The sequence below is a fragment of the Histoplasma capsulatum genome, genomic scaffold (genome assembly GCF_000149585.1).
Source record: "Histoplasma capsulatum NAm1 scaffold_1 genomic scaffold, whole genome shotgun sequence".
In the NCBI taxonomy this organism is placed as follows: Eukaryota; Fungi; Ascomycota; class Eurotiomycetes; order Onygenales; family Ajellomycetaceae; genus Histoplasma; species Histoplasma mississippiense.
In genome coordinates this window covers 6,705,619-6,727,166 of record NW_001813982.1, presented here as the reverse complement: position 1 = coordinate 6,727,166, position 21,548 = coordinate 6,705,619, and the positions used below count along the sequence as shown (strand labels likewise).

Below are 21,548 nucleotides of genomic sequence, written 5' to 3'. Positions count from 1 at the left end.
ACGGTGTCTTTGCTCCTGTCTGTCCTGTTCCTCCTCCTTGCCTTCCTGCGGTGGAAGTCGGGGGAAGATCCGGGAAAAGATGAGAGGGTCTAATCCTACAGAATACGAGATTATCACGACCCGGAGGACTCAGGTTCAGGGCAGTGTTGTGGTTACAACAAAGTCGCATTATTATTCATGCTGACTTAACAACCAGTTTTCCCAATGTCCTTGTGACGGGTGGCACCGACGCAGGCCTGGGATCAGGATTCTGGTGACACCTGGCCTATGAAATAGGCAACATCGCTTTGGGAAATATATTACTCAGTATCGGGTCGATAGTAAACGCCCATTCGTGGTGATTCATTTTCAACGAGTCAAAATGCCCTCGAGTAGGCCAGTGGATCTCTTGGCATTTTGTTGCAGGTGCGACTTCCACTGGACAACGTTCCTTGCCAACACGAGGAAGATCTGAGGAAACAAACTGAAAACATACATAAGCCGGAGCTATCGATTTACGTTTTACCCACTCCTAGACAGCTTCAAGAACTGTGTGGATAAAAACTTCCCCCGATATCTGTCAAGTCTAGGGGATTGTGATCCCTTTAAAGCGCGCATTAAATTGATCAGAAGTATTCCATAAATATCCCTTATCGTTGACCTCTGTAAATCCACTCCCCAAGCAATGTTAATTCGATAAAGCTGAAAAAGCCGTGCCTTTGATTCGTCGAGGTATTGTCAAGGTATGTTGTCCGGGAGTCAACTTTGAAAAGCTTGACTTGTTGGTGTCTCAAATTTGGGTCGATATTCCCTTGCTAGGATTGTCGCAACCAACCCTTACTGAGGCAAAGCAGGAAGATTTCTATGTGTTGGCCCGTCAGCCCCATCGGATCAGCGAGGGACACCTGGGCCCTAGTTATCTTGAGAAGCTACTTGGCTCGTTGTTCTGCGAGGGGGCAACTGCTTGGGACAATACGAGCACAAATCCAGGATATATGTCTGGTGAACATTCATTCGTCCCAATGCCCTGACAAAACGCTGCGTTCGAACTCGACTTTATGGTGCAGTACGTGTTGCGGTGCAAGGGATCTGCAATTGAACTGCCAGAGTTCCAGACCTCCCAATGATTGGCTGAGCTTTGTCTCGATATATAGGCTGCCGCAGATACTCGCTGGTCATTTGCAATCAACAGCCGTATTTTTGTCGATCCAAGCAAGGATGTACTACCTGCGGAAGAGGTATCAAATGCGGTGTGTCCATGGATGCTACATCATCAGGGTGAAATATCATTTTCCTCCCGGTTTCCGCCTTTGGGTCTTCAAAGGCTCGCATGCAAGGAGAGGAACATCGCGAATATCAGGAGATATTGAGGCGAATATGGGTATTTCAGTTGCTATAATATCAAGCCATGCTGAATATCCAAGGTAAAAGCCCAATAGATTTTAGTCATACCTGTTTTGCTATCCAGCATTTTAGCACACCATTTGATGCCCGAGATAACAACCAGCCGCAGCATCTTTCAAGTGATATTCATTCACCAAAAAAATAGCGCCGTAATGTCTTTTCGTATGGGGAGATATTTCACCCTCTCATAGCTCGAAATTTACCGAACAGGAATTTTCGGATTGAATACCAGAGGACCTAGTTCCGAAGAGTTGGTCCATTTGTGTGAAGGCTACTGCTGGTCGCCGACTGCGTAATGGCGAGAGGCTTTCGGCTTGGCAAACCCAAAGCCGCGAAATATGTGCTGCAGCAGGTAATCGTCTTTGAATCAGAAGGCAAGCTCCATTTATCTGGGGCGTATTTGAGGCTTATGAAGCTCAAGGTCGAGAAAAAAGTCCTGGAAACGATGAAACGAAAGGGGGAGAAAGCTTCAATAACAAACTACCAAGATCATTAAGAAGAAAATAGAATTAATATAAGCTTGACCAGCTATGTGTACCCTCGTGAAAGCGACTGATTATACAACACCCCTTTCACCTGTCTAGATATACGCTTGGCTCGCTGGTAACCTAAGTGAGACACGAATTGAAGGCATATGTCTGGACGGGGTTTGATCGTACCAACTAAGTGTCGAAATGTTTTTTGATCTTTTGGGCTGAGGTGTAAGGTGGCTGGCTATGCAGCAAAATTTTTCCAATGTCTTCCCCCCCTTTTCTCCGTATGCTCTTGTAACCTTACAATTGGCAGACGGAGTCCTGAGTATACGGCCCGTGCACATAGTGGGAATCACCTCTAAAGTCCAACCTCTCTTTTTGCCAGCTGAAGGAGTTTGTTTTCCGGTCGACGGCGATTCCTTATTCTATCCAAGTACTATATACAATATTCTCCGTACTCCCAATCTATGGAAGAGCGACCGGGGAGATCCGGACATGAAGGAATGAAACACCTAAACGACTCACTATAAACTGAAGTGAAGCGATGGAAAAGAAAATTGGGAATCAAAGTATATAGAGGGAAAAAGAGAAAGGAGCCACTCCAAAACAACCTTTTTCAAAACTGAACCATGCTCACAACGCATTGAAAACAATCTGCATCCCTACACTCCCCGAATCTTCTCTTCTCATGACATAGGCTCTGACTTCCTCAACGGTCAACCCTGATCCTGCTGTGGCTTGTGCCGTGCTTCCGGATCCGCCTGTCCTGCTTGTTCCGGGGCCAGCACCACCCCGACCAGTAGTTCTCGTAGCTCCTGCCCGAACCCGCTCTCGCAACGCTTCAGGCCCAACGACGAACAAACTGCCAACTTCTAGCAGAACATCGAGCGCCCCACCAACGCCCTTAACAGCTTCATCAATATCCCATGATCGCAGTAAGTCTACGTAGCAGGTCATATCCTTGGTGACCATAAGGCCGCCGGGGCCGTTAACGGGGAAGCGCTTGAAATGCTCGAGAAGCAAGGTGCGGACACCCAGGGCGATTTCTGTGAGGAAAGTTTTGATGTTGGAGCCGCTCGAGGAGAGAGAAGTGAGAATTGTGGTATGTAGGCGGTTGAGAAAGGTGGAAATAGCGGCGCAAGTCTGGAATGGTGTCAGAAATGGATCCTAATGTCAAAATTTCTTTATCAGGTAGGGGTTGTGTCACGAGAAATAAACTTACGGGTGTCTGCAGCATTTCCAACCATGCCGGGTCGCCATCTGTGACATTTTCTTTAGGGCGGAAATCGTTCTTTCGCTGGCCAGAAAGAAGTCGTGACACCCAGGACAACGTCACGTCTACAGTTTTCTGCTCGATAGAATTGATTTTATCCTCGATCTGGTTCACTGCTAGAGCCGCCTTTTTCTCCATATCTCTCCTGATAGTAATGTTTCCGGCTGCTAATGGAATAAGCACGGTGTTAATACATGTCATCATGAGATGTGTGATACTAATCGCAGGACGTAAGCTGCCTAAATATAAGAAGTCGGGTTCTGTCTTTGTGGATTCCTGGCTTGACGCAGACTCGAGTGCCCCATCGAGCGCAACCTCGACATATCCTTCCCCCATCATAGACAGAAGCATGTTCAGAAGCGCGGAAACATCCTTCGGCGTTTCGCTGCTGACGGCCAATTCCAGATCTCGTCCAACCCCTTCTGCAAGCCATTTCAACATTCGCTTCGCAAAAGCGGGGTTCAAGCGGCCATCTTCTTCCGTAAGCTCAATTTCATTTTGTTTGTGTAAATCTGAATTGTCTTTCAGGCCAGCAACACGCAGCAGCATTCGTTTCTGAGTGGGGGTGAAGTCAGAGGAATCTAGTCGACTGACATAGGCATCTCTGGCAGAGTGAATGAGTTCGCTGCCAGATTTCGCCAGAGACGACATGAATGTCGTTGTGGATTTCTTCCTGCGACTATGGAAAGTTGTAAATTTAAACATGAGTGACGTGTAAAGCTCCTCCAAATTTTTCTTTTCTCTTTCGATGTAGGATGAGCTTCCAAAATAGGGAACGAAAAGGTCTTCCAGTTGCTGATCCAGGATAATGGCAGTCTTGACAGATATGGTTTCGGGGTGTTCTGTTAGGCCATGGGACTTCATATCATCGATCAAGCTGCTGATATAACTCCGGGCGGTTTGGAGAGACCTCAAGAACGCTAACGACGACACACTATTAGCCTTATCTAATACCATTTCTAGTCGCTGCTGTATGGATTGTTGGAAAATCCTCTGCAAAAACTTCTCGAGAACCTGCTCGTAATACGGAAACGCGCGTTTAATAATTGTAGACTCCTCCTGAACCACAACCTTGACCTCGTCCACCAGAGACTGAAGGCTATGCTCAACAACTGGTGGGTCAGCGTCAGGGTCAGCCAGCATTTCCCACGTTTCCGCATCTCTTCCAATCTCCTCGGTAATGAGCTGGCTGCGGTCAATAAAGAACTGGTGCTGATTAACGAATAATCCAACCACGCTGGCGCCGCCATTGAAATCGTATAACACAGCTGCACAGTCCCGCATCCCATCAAAATTCGCTTTCCGATAGAAGTCATCAAACTGCTTCAGCAGATCTTTCTCCAATGTCTCTGAGAACTTTTCTATAATCTCCCTTGTATTTATGCGCTTCGCAGGAGAGGAGGCGTTCATTGATGTTCCATTCATCCCGACACTGCCATTTTCCTCACTCCAGCTTTTGGGATCCAATCTCCTGCTTATTCTGAGCAGCTGTCTTGCAATATGCGCACACCTAACCTTTCCCTCACCGCTTCCTGATCGTCTCAAATTTTCCAAGAGGGATAATTCCCCACGGTTGCTAACTTCATCCCAACATTCGATAAGGAAATGGGCATCCAAGGCCCTCCGTCTCTGACGATCGAGATCCTCTAGCTTCTTTCCTGTTTCAACAGCAATATTGCCACCGCCTCCTCCGCCTGGCCCATTCAGGGATGTATCCAACTTCTGAAACGACTCGATGGTCTGGCTTAATTTGAAGCCAAGCGAAGTAACATTTTGCGCATGCTGGGCCTCTGCCCTTCTCACAGCGGCGGACAGTTCATTTTCCCGTAGCTCCAGGTCGCCAGACAACTCGACCATACGACGCTGGGCATGTTCAAAGGTACGAATAAGGGGTTTCGGGTCGAAGGGTTGATTGCTGCTAGGTCCGCCTGACCGGCGCTGGGAGGCCGGGATGACAGAGTCTGAAAGGGACTCGATGAAATCTTTGACAATGAAGTCGCGGTTAGAGAAGGCTTCGAGAGTGAAGGTAGGGCCTTTGTTGAAGATGGATCTAGTGGCAGTGGAGCGTGCGCTTTGCGAATTTAAGGAGGCCGTATCTGGCATGTTGATAGCCTATGATAGCCTAGTTGGGCCGCGATTATTGGAGGGCGTGAGGAAATATAAGTAATTTAGTCATATTCGAGTAGTCAGCGTAAATATGTCCGTTGGTAGTAAGTCATTGCTGAAGGATGTACTGAAATATAATAGTTGCTGGAGTGTACGGAGTAGTTGGAGTTGGAGTTCAAGTGGTTGTTACAGCTAGCAAGGCGTCGCAGTTGGAATATCGGTCCGCGCTAGGCTGCTACTGCCACACCCTCTATTTTTTTAGAGTTTCTTCTTTGAATATTTTTTGGTCATGGAAAGCAAACAAAATAACCAGGATATGCAACAGGGCTTTATTTCACTTTTGCTCTCGCGAGAAGCAACTCAATAACAAATATAAATACCACTAGTATTCGCCAGATCTCGCAGATGCTCAGCCGAGGAATGACGCAAACGTCCTATCGTCACAGCCCCATCCTCATAGCAGATTTTGCGCTTGATATCACCGTTTTGCTCCAATCTCACTGCTAATATCTTCTGATCTGAGGACGTTATATATTTGGACCCATGGGATCCTGACCTTGAATAGTAATTCTCTTGGTTTCATTATTTCTTTTCTGCAACCACCCTTCAACCTCTAAATCGCTGGAGTTGATCCATGTAGAGATATTTGCCAGATCGCATCTGCTGCCCGTCGATTCGCACCCCATCTCATGGCTCTCCCCACAGACCCGCGTATACGGAACTCGCGAGTCGATACCTCAAAGCTCACTCCGGCCGAGCGTGAAGCCCTCCTCAAACCCTACCTTCCAGATCCATCTACCATCCGTTCGGCCCGCAGCAGGCATGGGAAGAAAAAGCAGAAGCAGAGGAGGAAACCTATCCGAGAATTCCTCAAGTCGACATTACACTACCTCACCTATTTTCTAATCCACGTTGTTTTCAGCATCTACATCCGGCTCCGTCAAGGCTATCATGCCATCATTGATCGAATCCTGGCCATTCTTTACTACCATCACCGCACTCCCGAGCTCATACAGAAAGATGTCCGTGGCCTGAGCCAGCTACCGCAGCATCTGAGCGTCGTGTTGATGCTGGGGAAGGATGAGGATGCGCTGGATGTGATTATGGACGAGGTGGCGGAGTTGGTAGCCTGGAGCTCGTGCGCTGGTATACCTATGTTGAGTATATATGAGAAGACAGGTATATTACGTACCACTAACTCCTTTTACACTTCATCAAAATTAAATTAAAATAAAATTAAAATAAACCAAAACTAACTTATGTACAATGCAGGCATCCTAAAATCCTACATCCCAACCCTTCACAAAATAATCATAAGCAAACTATCAACGTACTACGGGCCTCCTTCCCACCAACCAACCCTCCGCCTCTTCGCCCCACACCACGCCCTCTACTCTCCAACTCTCTGCCCACCCTCCTCAAAAGCAAATCCCGCGCTCTTCACCGTCCTCCTCCTCTCCGCCACAGACGGGCGCGAGACACTAGTCGACCTCACAAAGACCCTGACCGAGATGGCCCAGCATGGTAACCTGTCACCGCAAGATATAAGCCCGAAACTCATCGACGCTGAGATTAGCGAGTTGACGTCCCCGCCTACACCGCCGCTGGGGGGCACTCCTGGAGATCCGCTATTCGATGAACGCAATAGCATCGCATCCTCAGCTGGCACGGGGTCCAGCACTGCCGTGTCAGATTCGCCGCGGTCGTTGCCTGCGGACGCCGCGACGGCTGTGTTGATGAAGTCTGATCCAGATTTGTTGATGGTGTTTGGCCCGTTTGTGCGTCTGGATGGGTATCCGCCGTGGCAGTTGCGGCTGACGGAGATCTATTGTACGGGAGATAAGGGCAGCTTGATTACTGGGGGTGGGGAGGCGGTAGAGTATCAAAAGTTTCTTAAAGGGCTGTGGAGGTATGCGAGGGCAGAGATGAGGTTTGGGAGGTAAATGGGGGTAGCGTACGTTCCTTTCCCCCTTTTATGCAACGTTGTATAGTTCTCTATTTTCCCCTTCCGTTTGTGTCTCTTTTTATGTATTTATTTTTGTTTTCCGCTTGGGATTCAATGTCCTTGCTTTTGCACCGCTTATTTCATCAATTTCTGCCTCGTGGCATATAACTCGTTTTAGTCCATATTAAAACTGCATTGGCTCCCAGGTATATTCAGTCGGAAGTACGAATCCCTTAGGAAGAAATTCCATTCGCTTGGTCAGTTTACAGATTCAATTCGGGTTCTGATAGTTATGCTACTTTCCTTGGTCCAGAACGCCTCATCCAATTGAGAAGTTTATCTCAATTTCCATTATTTACATACCGTTTTATATTCTAGAGACTCTGCAGATGAATAATGACATTGTTTGTTATCTATTTATTTACTTAATTAATCACTAGAAGAACCATGATGATAGGGCCCCCTTTCTGAGATTTTAGCTAAACAACAAAAACGCGTCCGACTCGTATACGGCAGGAAGGGTAAATACCCAAAACAATGTCCTAAATATAATGGAATACAAAAACTAAACACTATTGTTGTATATATATCCGTTCGCTAGCTAAGATTGAGAGGGGGTTTCTCAACGTAAATAACCCATACGAATTTTCTAAACTAAAAATATGTTCTGTTCCGTGATCCTCAATCAATCTGTCAAGAAAAGAAAAGAAACAAAAAAAAATAAAAAAGAAAAAAGAATTAAAAATAAAACAAAAACAAAAGAAGAAAATGTATGCCACTCTCAAAGTCGCCCAGAAGATAGCGATAGCAGCAACGTGTTTTAAAACAAGAAACGGAGAGAAGAGGTTTAAAGAAAATGAAAGAGATTGGGGTATCCATGCATTTAAACATCCCTCCCACAATCTCTCGCATATGGCAGACAAAAAACAAGTCAGCCATAAGCATACTTAGACAATATATATATATACCCATACAACATATGTCTGTCCAATCCATTCCAAAACGCCCACCAAAACGCAACGTATTAACCAGCGCGAGGTCACCATCCGGCTACACAAGCAAAACACCTCACAACCTCCGCGCCACCGTCGACGACGCTCTCAACTGCACACCACGAACACACCTTCCGTCCCGTCCTGGGGCCATTCTCTTCTTCCCCTCCACGTCCTGGCCTTGAAATTGGCAGCGCAGTCTTGCCCCGCCAACAGGACCCTTTGCCTCGACAGTCATTCTCATTGATAGTATTACTAGTATTGCTGTTATTATTCTCCTTGCCTCGGCCTGAATAGGGGCTCGGAGGGGAGCGAGCGTAGCTGCAATCGACAGCCATACACTCTCGTAGACAGATGTAACAGGTCCGCTCGGCACAGAGGTCGCAGTCGGCATAGGCGTCAAGGGTGGAACGTGTAGTGGGGCGACGATGGCAGATGTGGCAGGGGAATAGAGTAATGTTGGATGACGGTTTGTTCTGTGAGGACGATGTCGAAGGGCCGTTATTGTGATGCGTATTGGGTTTCGATTTATGGAGTGAAGAGGATGGTGACTTTGGTATGGTCGGGGGTGAGGGCAGGCTGCTCCCGGGATCAGTGGAGTAGAGATGCTGCGGCTTCTGGCCTGCATACATGCTTATTGGAATGGTACTCCATTCCTGTTGTGATTGCTGGTTTTGCTGTTGCTGTATCAAACGCCGCCGTTTTATTGCCGTCGGTTGCAGGCAGGGTCGGAATTGATGCGTTCTCCGTTCAGGGATGGGCCAGGGCACAAATTTGGAAGTTATTGAACCTGACGACGATTCCCCCAAGAGCTGACTGCATCCATTTCTAAATTTATCGTCGACATGCTGAGCGTTGCCCGGGATGAAAGCGGTGCTTGATATAGGGAGTAGGGAGATCCAAATTGTTAGCGTTGGTTGCCGAGGGAAAAAAAAATAGATGGACAAGATAGAGGCTGAAGGAAATGCTAAACCCACCAACTGCCCATACTAGCATTGACCTGGTTATCCCAATTGGTTGAATCTCGCTTTCTCTTTTTCATGCCTGCAGCATCTGATATGGGGCATCCTCGCTGTTCACATGCGGAGGTAGTCGTTGCCCAGGCGAAGGTGTCATTTTGAGGCTGGTCGGGGATATACATGGCAGGCAAAGAAAGACGGTGGAAGTAGCGGTATAGCAACCGGTCTGGATATCCAAAAGGGCGATTTCAAGAAGAAGGATGCATGGTTCTGAGAGGTGTTAGAGGAAGGGAGGAGAGAAGAAGAGGCACAGGGAGAGGTAGGTTGAACATTGAGGTGTTGTTTTCTCCCTGTGGTTTGCTGGCTGGCTGGCAGGGTCTGGGAAATCCGCTAGTCTGATAAGCCGCCGCTTGCTAAGGATAGATTCCCGAATTGGGGATTATCTCAGGCTGCAATGAAGGGACTAAAATACTATGTCGATACTAGAAAATAAACTTTCGGAGATGTAAAACCTTCCATGGTTCGTTCTATCTTCATGGAAGCCGCTCATGTCTGGTACGATTCTACATAACCCGCGAGAAAGGAGTTGGCTACGGAGCGTTAAAAAGAACGTTTTCGGCTACAAAATATCTGGCAAGCTCAGGTCCTTCCGAAGATGCTGGGCATTGGCTGATCGATAGATATCTGCACAGTCTCCTCTCTGCGCTAAATAATTCTTGCTGGTGCACTTGTCTACCACCAGCCGAATCCGTTCCTGGAACTGGGCTTGAAGTTTTCGGCTTGAAACAGCCCAGACACCGTATTTTTGGTCACAAGGATGGATATCCCTTTCCAGTGCACGAACGAAGACAGTGGGCTGGACTGCGGCAATGGCGGGGCGAGCTTGAGCACGGAGTTTGTTGCTCACGTACGAGTATCAAAGCCTGTGGATTTGGATCTTGTTTTTGATAATATTTCCCGTATTCCCTTGCTCGCAATGTCCACATGGCTGGTTGCAGTGACAATGAGCTCGGCCTGTATGATTTGCCTCATGACAACACGGGATAACTATCAGTTTCCTATACGTAGGCTGGGTGGAAAGGAAATTGAGAAGATTTGAGATTTGAGAGGAGGACAAGTCCCCAACGATTCTCCTCCAACAGGGTTCACTGAGCACAGGCTGCGAGTTAACCCGCAATTATTTTACTGGCTGGAAATCTCCACAAGCAAGAAAAATCCTGTCCTTCGTACCATATTGTTGTAGCTTGCCTTTCATCAGCCGAGTCTGCTAGCCGTGGGGTCATATTCATCCGCTTGAACCCAAACGCCGCAAGCCAGAATGGCGATATCAACACCTGACGTGTCCCAAAACCGGCCTTTTTTTTCGTCGAATCTGTATCCAACCCAATGATGCTGCTTCAAGGTCGATATCTCCCCGAAAGCTTGTCTCTCACTTTAAGGTATGGACAATTTCTCGCAATTTCTAAGCCACCGGAGCATAGACGGTAAGTGGTTGGAGAGCAAGGTTACGAGTAATCATAAGGCCCGCCTGGGTAACTTGCTAAGCAGGAGCCAGGCCTCAAATACCACTGCGCTGGATGCGAAGTTCTTGTTTTTGCTTTCTTCTTTTCTCGCTAATTCCAATTTTGATGTTTGATTGCACATGCAATCTCCTATATCCCATATTTGAGAAACAAGCAACCGGCTGGAAAATGCTCGATCATATGGATCATGAACCGCGACATGCCGGTAACAAACGCAAACGAGTATCGAAGGCCTGCGATCGATGTCGAGGCAAGAAGTATCGTTGTGACGGACTACGCCCCGCCTGTCTGGCATGTCGAGAATGCGGCCATGATTGCTCCTTCGACCCCAGCCCCAAGAAAAGGGGTCTTCCAGAGGGTTACGTCCGTGGCCTGGAAAAGCTTTGGGCCTTATCAATGTCCAATATTGAAGGCCTGGAGGGGGCAGTACTTGAAATGTTGGGATTCAAAGAAGGAGAATCCCCTCGGAGAAAAAAGCTTGTCGCATTATGGAACAATGAAGGGGCGTCAGAGAGCTTACACGGGACATGGAAATCGAGTGAATTGTATGCGAATGTTGAGGAATTATTGTCGAGCCCAGGATCAGCCACTTTTGGATCATCATGTTCTGAAGAAGATGGGGGAGGTATCGAACTTGGAGATTCGGTATCTAACATTGTTTCCGATCCTCAACTTGTCGACTTCTCGGACTCCGGAATTGGTGAATTCTCTCCATGGGCTTTGACTCGAAGTCGATACACGTCGCCCTTGTCCCCTGGCACGGACGAGAAAAGAATTCACCTTTCTTGTATGAGCCAGGCTGCAAAAAGTGACGCTCGCATGGAACTTCCTACCCAAACATCTCACCTGCTCAATATGTACTCTGCATATACGCACAGCTGGTTTCCGATTCTAGCAAAACATGTGGTTCTCAAAGCCTCCTACCAATACTCAAGCCCGTCTTTCCAAATGGAAAGAAATCTCACTGGATCAGGAAATCATGCTGTTCTTTGGGCAATTATAAGTTATACTGCTACCCAGATTCCGTCGGGAGCTGATTCCAATTCCATGGGCCTGACGAAAAACCCCCAGAAGGAAGCAAAAGAGTTCTATGCAGTTGCGAGAAGCCTGATACCGGATGAGAAAGGGAAGTTTGAAATTGGTCATGTTCAGGCTATCCTACTATTAACGCTTGTAAATATTGGATTCGGAGATTGGACAGCTGCATGGGACCTTTGTGGACAGGCGGCAAGCATTTTCGATTTGGGTCTTGGAGCTCGATCAAAAGAAACACAGCGCCCTAGCCACACCAAACATGAAGAAACATTTCTTGGATGTTTTCTCCTCGACACTCTGTTATCTGCTCGGCTCTCTAGGTGTCCACGCTTGCGATCTCATAGCATACAGGGTGTCGATTTATTGGAAGAAGACGGACTGGAAGAGTGGAGCCCTTGGGTGGATGTCTTCCTTCTCTGCAAGCTTCATGGAGGAAATCCTTGCCCTCGTGGACCGCTCCGGTCTTGCAGTACTTTTAACCGGCTAATAGAGCTTTCGAAACTCTCATATGCTCTACGATAGTGCTCCTATAGCGCACGAATATTTCCTCACGAGCCTTCAGCACTGGGAAGAAAAGCTTCCGCAACAGTGTCGGTTGTCTGATGTTAGCACCAAGGTGTTCTTGGGCGAACGCCCACCATTACTGCCACATCAGAACTTTCTGCTTTGACCCAGACGGCAACGCTGATTAGGCTTCCTACCTGTCTATTACCTCATGGACAACGGTTTCTTTATTCGCTTCGTCAGATAATGGATATAACATTGTCTTTCTTGACTTCGCAGTCAGAAAATTTCAGCCACGCCTTTCTTCCCCCGATTTTCGAATTTGCTTTAAGAACAATCACCGACGCTGCACGATTGCAAAACCCATCACGTCAGCTGGATACTTCCTGGTTCGAGTCAGTTGCGAGTCAAATATCGCTTGCGGGGGGAGTCTGGCCAGTTTATTCCTCTTTAGTTGCGAATATGAAGCAGCTTACGTCGGATGGACATTTTCTTCATTCTCCGTTACTGGATCCAGGCTCCTCAGGCAGAAGCAGTGCTTCACTATATACGCAATTCTCGCGTCCGTCTAATGAGAACGTGTATCGCATTCTCGACTCGCTAGCGCCTCCTCCACAGGACGACACGGACTCTGTACAAGCAGTGAACGAAGAGGATGTGTTCTTCCCTTTAGTTCCAAAGACACCCGTGGAACACTTTAGCGGCTCTGATTACAGAAACAGTAGCGAACCTTTCCTTCTCTCTTCACCACAGGCCTCTGATAACATCTGGATAGATTTGGGAGCTCCCAGTGTTACTATGCAGCAGATCCAAACAACAACACCGAGATTTCCAAGAGCAAGAGCAAGAGCAAGAGCAAAAATATGCCTTTCCCCATCCCCGTACATGTCTCATGCGTTCAAAGCCAACCCAAAAAGGACTAATCACCATCCCGAGCCCGTAAACGATGGCCATACACACGGACAACAAAAAAGCACGCCAACCCTGTTCCTCAATCACAAACCAGCTTTTCCCCTTTCTGGCCCAGCCTCTAATGATATAGACTCCATTTTCCATGACCTCCCATCTCCAAGCAATAGCGAAACCTCCACTTCTGACAAGAAGGCGTTCATAACCTTCACTCACAGCGGCAGGAGTCCCCACCAACACCTCATCGTCGACACAGACGACGAAAAAGCCTGGGAAGATGCGCTCCTCCTCAACAAAATGATGACAGCTCCATAGAGGGCAATGCCAAGGAGCTCCGTGATCCGAGAGAGGAGAACGAAAATTGGGAGGGCACGGGAAAGCAACCGCTCCGTAACTCGATAATGCGACCACCGTCGATCGCAGATATTTGGCCGCCGCCGGGGTTCTTTCCGGATACATTTGGAGTGGAAGAGGGGAGGGGAAGTTGATGGATAATGGACCGTAAATCAGTCTCCGAGATGTGTCCCAATGTTGGGCAGAAGGGTTGGGTCAAGTTGGTTCGTTTGGTTGTGTTTGTGATTGATCATGTACCTAGAAAAAAAATGTTTTTTTAAAAAAGAAATAGAGTAGGAATTGCTCAATTATTCGAAAAACGAATTACAAATTCTTATTATTACTCCCCCTCCCACTCACAAACAAGAGACGCCTCTCTGGGAGGCTTCTTGCTTGGTTTATTCCCCAGAGGCATGACTTCCCAGAACCAAGGTCGGTCAGGCCAGCGACAATGCAATGTAAGCGAGTAGGAAACACATAAATTATCCCACTCTATTATCAGACAAGAACAGCAAAAAGCCATGCTTATCCTCCTTAAGTGCGTCCGTATTGCAGGTCCGACGGTGAGAACCTAGGAAGGTAACGAGAACAAAAATGAAAATTTTAAAAAAAAAAATAAAAAAATAAAAATAAAAAAAATAAGAAGAAAAAAATCCTAAAGCTGGCAAAAAGTAGAGAAAATAACTAGAAAGAATTCACCCCAGAGAAATCATGGAAACATAATAAAACACAAAGGAAACTTAAGGTGGTAGAAAATAGAAAAGGAAACATATGATGTGTTTTCATCAGCAGCCCGTTTAATAAATAAGAAACGCCAAATAGTACAAGAATAAAAATCCTTCACCATGACAACCCCGTTTAAAGAAGTGCTGAAAGGAAATGAACACAAGATCCTTTTAATAGCGAACAGGAAAGTGGAAGACGCAAACTGAATGCCACCCCTGGATGAGTAATAGCAGCAAAGTTGGAAAAGTAGAAGGATAGGGGAAATAATGGGGAAATAAATACAACGGGAAGAAGAAAGAACACAAGAATAAAAATAAATAATGTAGAGCGGAATGGACGCGCGATTGGCCCAAAACCAAGTGTCCAATCAAGAAGAGGTTTCATCTTATTGACGCCATGACTTCCCACACACAACGCATGTGCAAAACAATGTCATAGGCTCATCTGCACTCCTCGTTTGCGCTTCCGTATACGTGACCTTCTTCTGTCCGCACTTGCCGCACTGCAAGCTTGTACTGATACTCCGTTCCGCCTTCGCAACCATAGCTTTATCCATATTTTCCTTGTGGATCCTGCGTTCTTCTTCACGTTGTGCGTCAGATTTGAGTTCGTCATGCGTCATGCGAACAAACTTGTCTGGCGTGATTTCGTTGGAGAGCACGCGCACACGGAGGTCCGGGTTGGATTTATTTTTCAAGTTCTGGAACAGACTGCGCATCTTGGTGCGATATTGTTCCTTCGTTTCTGGGCCGAAGGCATTGTAGGCGGCTGATTCGACTTGGATGGCCTTTTGGAGAACGACGCGCGGCGGCTCGGTGGAATGTAAGCAAAGACCATCGTAAATCAGTCCGATGCAGCTATCGCGAGATTTATTTTGGGTGTGCGTGATAGTAAGCTGATCTGTTTTCCAACTGCGCTTGTCTGGGGGAACCGTAGATTTGGCCAGTCTATCTGTCGCTGCAGCGCCCGTTGATGCCGGTGACGCAGTGCCGTTGGGAGTCTGCTTGGGTGAATCGCTGGATCTCTGGCTTGCGGCTGGTGAACCACCTACAGTGACCTTTTGTTTGTTGACTTCGCTACGCCATTTCGAGACGATTTCACTAGACAAACGAGCAACGTCGGGTGACTTATGCTGTTTGAGCTTGTTGACAATGATACCGATTTTTGTGGAGCGCAGGAGGTCCTCTGTCGGCCGCACACCTTTTTGTAGCTCCCTAAGCAATGATATCAATGTTGCTGGGGTTTCTCCGGATGTCGCAGCCTTCGTCAATGCCTTAGACTTGAATTCTATTTCTTTAACGTCCATGCTGCGTACCCGAGATATAGGTATAGGAGGATTGGAAATCAAGGCGGCTTGATAGAATACGGGGCCAATAGGGCTGGTCAAAGATTGCAAAGGAAGTATTGGTCGGCTGTTACACATGATAGTCAGTGCCACGTCCTTTACTAATCTCTGCTGGAGTATCCACGATAGAGAAGGGTACGAAAATCCAGAGATGTCCATGGCAGACTGCGAAATGTAAGAGTGTTCCCAGCGCCCATTGAGTGCTTGTGGAAGAGAGCCTATGAATTCAATGGCCAGTAGATCACAGCATTTGATGAATGGGAAACGAAGCGCATCCGGACTCCGCGAAAATGCGATATAGAGGACATTTTCCAAACCTCATGACCCGATTGTGCTATTGCGGGAAATTCGCTCCTTCTACCAAAACGTCTCCAACCAGTCCTTTTTCATCTATAGTAGCTGCGGCTTAAACAAATAGATGCGCAAATCCGTGGGACAAAAATAATGCAAAGACGAACATGAAGAACTGGCGGGGAAAAGTTGTGACCTACCAAACTAATAACCTGCTCTACGGCGAAAGGGCTAAGTAAAAACCCCACAACACACTGAAGCGACAAACGCAAGGCGAAGCACTGGGACAGGCAGTGAAGGAGAGGCAAGGTAAGCGTAGGTGCGCAGTGGGCGATGGGCGATGGGTGATAACTCCTGCGTATAATGCTTCGGATGTTGCTCCGGGTAACTAGGAGTTTTTAACGAGTTACGACGATGGATGACTAAGATGACACAGGCAATACAGGCAATACAGGCAATATGTCATAGAATGAACGTTGTTTTGTATTAAAACTAACTAGCCGAGCAACAACTAAATAAGATTGGGGAGCACGTGATCTAGGGTAGCCGTAGTATCCACCTTCAATATGCGCTATTGCCGCTGAATCAGGAAAGATGGCGGGTGAACATCCGAACGTTCAAGATGTCGATGCCGCTCACGATTTTCATTGCAGACCGTTTCTTATGAGAGAATGGCCTAACGTGGGCAATATATAGATCATTTCGATATTGTGAGGACGATATCGTTCAGATTTCGCATATATTGACAACAAGGAAGACGCCAACGGGAAGGTATACGGCTCCCTAATTGGCGTTGGAGTTAGCCCAATGACTGTATCTAATCCTCTCCTCAGAACTCATGACTTCCACACAACCAGACGCAAACCTATTAAATTCATAGCTATTATCACACTTCTTCGTCAGACAGAGCCTACTCACCTATAGCCGTCATAAGATTCGTACTAGTACTGCACGGCCACATTTTTCCTTTCCTTTCCATTCCTAACATGTGAGTTTAAGAGTGCTGCGGTGGCACTTGATATCGCAAGACCGGCAGAATGCCCATAATAAAACTACAGCAATGAGAGCTATTGTTGAGGTTAATCTTGTAGCATGAAATAGAGATTGATCGAGAGACAGTACGATAATTAGAATGGAAAGGCGAATGGAGAAACAGTGATACTGTGCTAGACCTGGTTAGGACTGACCTAACTCTCAAAGTCAGGGACAACACGGACTATTAGCTCGTGTTCAATATCGAATTTGAATACTAGTACGTAAGGGAAGTCTGCTCCGAATCAATTTTATTGATTATGGAAGCATCGATTTTCGCAATAGTTATCCAGGCCTCGTTTTAATTTCTTGGCGAGCCTTCCACACCTCGCCTCGTATTCGTGTTATCCTGAATGAGGTATCAGAAATTCCCTGTTGATGTAGCAGGAAACACGTGCATGGGCGCATTTTGCGACGGGCATAGGGAATACTCTAAACTTCACGTTTACAACTTTGGGAAATGTTCCCTGGCTGCAGCACAAGAAATTGAACCGAAACAAACTGTTGATCTGACTACCTCCTGATCAAGTGCTGTCCCGCCCATTACGACAGCGACAACCCATAGGATTCGGGGTAATTCCCTTACCCCCAATATTGTCTAGCCTGTGAAGCGCTAGATCACCAAAACAACTCAAGGAAAGCACCAAACGCATAACCTCCTCCAAGGTTAAACAAGCGTCTGATGCACAACGATCGAAAACATGGATATTCTATTATATTCGAATTGCCTTTCAAAATAAATGGACGTACAGAACGCAAACTTCATGGTTGTGGAAAGGGAGAAAATCACGCTTCCTGAACCTTATTTAAAGGACAAAGAAATGTGAAACTCACTGCCAGAAACTGACCTTGAACACGGCTAATAGCCGCACAGCTTTTTATCTGCTTAGCTGTTCCACGCATTTTTCCGTCACATCACCGCATTCTCATGATCTTTTGAGAAACTTCTAGCTTATCTGGATGGCAAAAACACTAAGGGCAATTTGCATACCCGAAAGATGTCTGTCCTGGCATAACCGACTTCTGAACATATTATTCCGGGGAATGTATTTACCCCAGAATACTGATTACCTTCTTATCCTGCTTTCACGCGGAAATACCACAATCAAAGAGATAGAACTTGGAGAGTAATTACTTGATGATAGCGGCAGATCCTCTGGGCACGCGAGATTACATTCCAGCACACCGACCTTGGGGTCCTCCCGAACTTATCCCCGTCAACATTTCAAGCTCCTGTTATGTCTCCCAACCATCAGCAATCTTCTTACCTACATACCGCGGACGACAAATGATGGTCCGTCTATTAATTTGGTGGCATACATTGATACTTAGATAGTGTACGTTCGACTTCTACAGTATATTTTATGAGATGGTCTACAAACATCGAGATATACGCCAGCAGCTGGTAGAGTCAACCAAATACATCACCCCACGTTATTAACTCCCGCTCTACGGCTTTGTCCTATCTTGAGTTCCTCAAGAGAAAGGATGGGTGACGCCTATGCCTTTGTCAAGATATATCACTACAAACAGCGCTTGACTTTCACATTGAATTTATCAAAATGTTGAAGGAGGCATGCCGAGGAAGTAAATATTCTTATCAAGCACCCACTTGCGGACCCTATGTGTTGAGAAATATATAGTTGTCCAATCAACATCTATTTTGCTCTTAATAAATTGCTACCAGCTACTTCTATGCCGATTGCTTCTCCCGATGTCCTTTAAAGTTTATCCTCAAAGATATGGACATCGCTGTTTCTTTTCCCTGCGTTCTGGATGTTTCTATGTTTCCTTTGCTAATATATTGCCTACCAGAAGCTGCGTGATATTTACAATCCACTCGACCAGCTTATGAAGTGGATATTCGCGAAATTTCCTTCAACGAGTGTGTATCGCAGAATGGCAGAATGGCTCCTATCAAGGAAACAAACCCCACTTTGTTTGTGTGCAAACGTCTGAGGCTTAACATTAGTTCTTGGGATTAATGACGGGTTATTCACACTCTTTCGACTAATACTTCAATACACCCCAATTTGAATGAATTTAGTATCTCTATGCATCCTACGGAGCCACCCAGGCTTAATATGTTGTTAGGAACGGAGATGCGGATATAAAGCTCAATTCCCTTCCCATGAATGCTTCACTTTTTGTTGCTCATTGAACTCCCAGCTTCAACTCATCTCCTATTCCAATCTACCACTTCCACTTCGAAGTAAAAGAGCGACTTCAGCTTCAAACATTTACCCCAGCTTTTTTCTCCTTACCTCTCTCTTGCTCGCCTGCATATTTCGATTCGCAACCAAGCCCTGCATACCATACAAGTTGAAACTGGCATTTTCGTGCCAAGCCGCAAACTTCCAACGGCGCCGACTTATTCATTGAGCCTGTCGAAATATAATGGCCCGGACAATAACATCGTCTGGTTACCTGGTTCAGTTGGATTTGTTCTGCGAGTCACTTGTTCAGGAACCACGACAAATGAAAACCCGTTCAAAGACGTGGGGATAACTTGCAACACTGAGACCAAGGACGGCGCTGGCTATGTGACCTCCCTCACCGAAAGATGGTATTCCATTGACTCGAGTTTCGCTTCTACAAACCGGAGGGCAGGCGAGCCAATATCAGTAGTGATAGCTTTGTTGACTTAAGGAGGTTGGCAAGGTTGGAATCAGTTTTTGCGTCAAGAAAAGGTTACCAGATGGCAGATTTCAGCCCTTGAATGGTTCGTCACTGGTGGTGGATCGCAAGATCAGGACTGCAAGCTTGGAGCAGGTGAAAAGAGAAACGGAAGCAGAATTGGGGAACATGTGAGGTAGATAACTGGCGACTATTGGTGACCGGCCCAAATTGTGTGGTATGTACGCTATATTCATATCCACATCCGCAAATGCCTTTCAACATACAGTCTCTCATATTAATGTATATCGCCATTATGTATTTTGCAGGTTGACCCAACTTGATCCACCAAATGCGTACGCGTTCACTTTCACTCCATCCGCGCAGCACAACTATTTTCAGGTCGTTGTACCGTGATTATGGCGTATTTTCTCCCCTACGACCTCTGTGTGCCAAACTTCGCCTCACAACCAGCGGGACGCAACTGGATTACGCTAATTATGACATATATATCTCTTAGACGCTTATTTGTGGCCTTTGACAAAATAGCAATAACTTGATTAAATGCTACTTTTGTCGCTCTTCCATCTTCTACATCCTTCTCATGTTCTGGTGTCTAGATTGCTCTCTATGTTAGAAGATGATAATTAATTTGTGATAGCCCTATGAATAATTATTTTTTCTTCATTGAACTTTTGAAATCTACATCATCTGCGAATAACTTTGATGCATCTGTACTGCTCTTGCCTAGACCTTTGCCAGCATATCCAGCTGCCTTGCGTCGCAGTTCAATATACAGTTGGGAGAATATATCACCCAGCCACCTGGTCACTGCGTGACGCTAATGAACTTCTACTTCGAGAGCAAAATGTGGAATCTGAAGGCATGCGGTTTCGACAGGAGATGTAGTTAAGGTTACTGGCTACGCTAAAAATTTACAACACCCCCTTCACAACACGATTGCAACAGATATTTGTAACGAAGGTCATTAAACAACCGGAAATTTTCTTAGTTATCTATTCTCAAACAGTTAACTTCAGCAAGCTGTTTATTTTCAATCATCACAAGAAACGGTGGTTCCTCTGCCAGCATGACCAAGAGTTTGCGGTGATTTTTAAGTTTATAAGCTTATCACAGCTCCCCCACTGGACGGAAAAACCGTTGATGCGTTTCAGCCCCTGCACAACTCTGATTCCAACTTCACCTTTCGATTTCTTTGCTGGCCACTTCCCCAATATATGTGAATTTTGTCATTACCCTGAGTTTTTGATCGATTCGGTTCCGGGAATACTTGTCAGCACATTCATGAACTTATCAAGGCCGTTCTCTTTTTTTCCGTGCGACATTCAGCCCATCCGATTACTGTCGGAGGAGCTCGCATCCTTATGATTACCTCTCCTTCCCCCTGTTTCTGCATTATTATTCCCTGAATTACATCAAGTCAATATGTTATGTCTTTGGTGCACGGCCAGCCTCACCATGTTTAGTGAACAATTTTTAATATGATGTTTATGACTTATGTTTGTATCACTTTTTTCTATCCTTCTATCGGCCGGCGAGAATTCCAATCCCAAAACAACATTTTTGAGAATATGGATTATTTCCTCACCAGCTATGGCTTAAACCAGACTACTCTACCGTTATTCGTATAAAAGCCATTAAATGTGCAAGTAGTGATATAATTGCACATTTATTTCTCATTTCCCTTCCATTCTTCGTACGGAGATCTAACTGGTCCTATACATGGTGGTATAGGCTTCAAAGTCATTCCAAAGGCGTATTACATAAAGTAACCGCATGGCCGCAGTGAAGTGTACAGATTTTACATTCAACTTGACTACATCTATCTACCCATTTCAAGAACCACCTTCAACTGACGTGGTTTTAGCTCTTCTAAGATGGCAACTATCTGTTCCTTGAGAAGTCTTAACCGTGTATGTGAAGTCGACTACTTTATTGTGCTGGACATCACAGGTCAGTGAACAAATCTATCTGGCATAATGCTGTGCAGCCACTGGGACATTGGTCGGAAATCATCACAAACTTACCGCGACCAACAAGAGAGAATTACTGAATGAAGAGAGAAGAAATGGAAGCAATGAA

General features: G+C 46.2%; 5 protein-coding genes across 5 annotated transcripts; 3 read left to right on the top strand and 2 right to left on the bottom strand.

Annotated features, from left to right (window-relative positions):
• Nucleotides 1–2,489: 2,489 nt before the first annotated feature.
• HCAG_01905 (conserved hypothetical protein) lies at nt 2,490–5,232 on the bottom strand (the record flags this gene model as incomplete). Its single annotated transcript, XM_001544808.1, has 2 exons — nt 2,490–2,999; nt 3,079–5,232. 2 exons carry the CDS (start codon nt 5,230–5,232, stop codon nt 2,490–2,492), a joined length of 2,664 nt encoding a protein of 887 aa, XP_001544858.1.
• Nucleotides 5,233–5,924: 692 nt separating this feature from the next.
• On the top strand, nt 5,925–7,178 carry HCAG_01904 (conserved hypothetical protein; the record flags this gene model as incomplete). Its single annotated transcript, XM_001544807.1, has 2 exons — nt 5,925–6,414; nt 6,508–7,178. The coding sequence occupies 2 exons, from the start codon at nt 5,925–5,927 to the stop codon at nt 7,176–7,178; spliced, it is 1,161 nt and encodes a 386-aa protein (XP_001544857.1).
• A 3,644-nt stretch (nt 7,179–10,822) lies between these two features.
• HCAG_01903 (predicted protein) lies at nt 10,823–12,211 on the top strand (the record flags this gene model as incomplete). Its single annotated transcript, XM_001544806.1, has 1 exon — nt 10,823–12,211. The coding sequence occupies one exon, from the start codon at nt 10,823–10,825 to the stop codon at nt 12,209–12,211; it is 1,389 nt and encodes a 462-aa protein (XP_001544856.1).
• Nucleotides 12,212–12,655: 444 nt separating this feature from the next.
• HCAG_01902 (predicted protein) lies at nt 12,656–13,590 on the top strand (the record flags this gene model as incomplete). The annotated part of the gene is made up of 2 exons (XM_001544805.1): nt 12,656–13,132; nt 13,321–13,590. The coding sequence occupies 2 exons, from the start codon at nt 12,656–12,658 to the stop codon at nt 13,588–13,590; spliced, it is 747 nt and encodes a 248-aa protein (XP_001544855.1).
• A 741-nt stretch (nt 13,591–14,331) lies between these two features.
• HCAG_01901 (predicted protein) lies at nt 14,332–15,665 on the bottom strand (the record flags this gene model as incomplete). The annotated part of the gene is made up of 2 exons (XM_001544804.1): nt 14,332–14,376; nt 14,574–15,665. The coding sequence occupies 2 exons, from the start codon at nt 15,663–15,665 to the stop codon at nt 14,332–14,334; spliced, it is 1,137 nt and encodes a 378-aa protein (XP_001544854.1).
• Between the last annotated feature and the right edge of the window lie 5,883 nt (nt 15,666–21,548).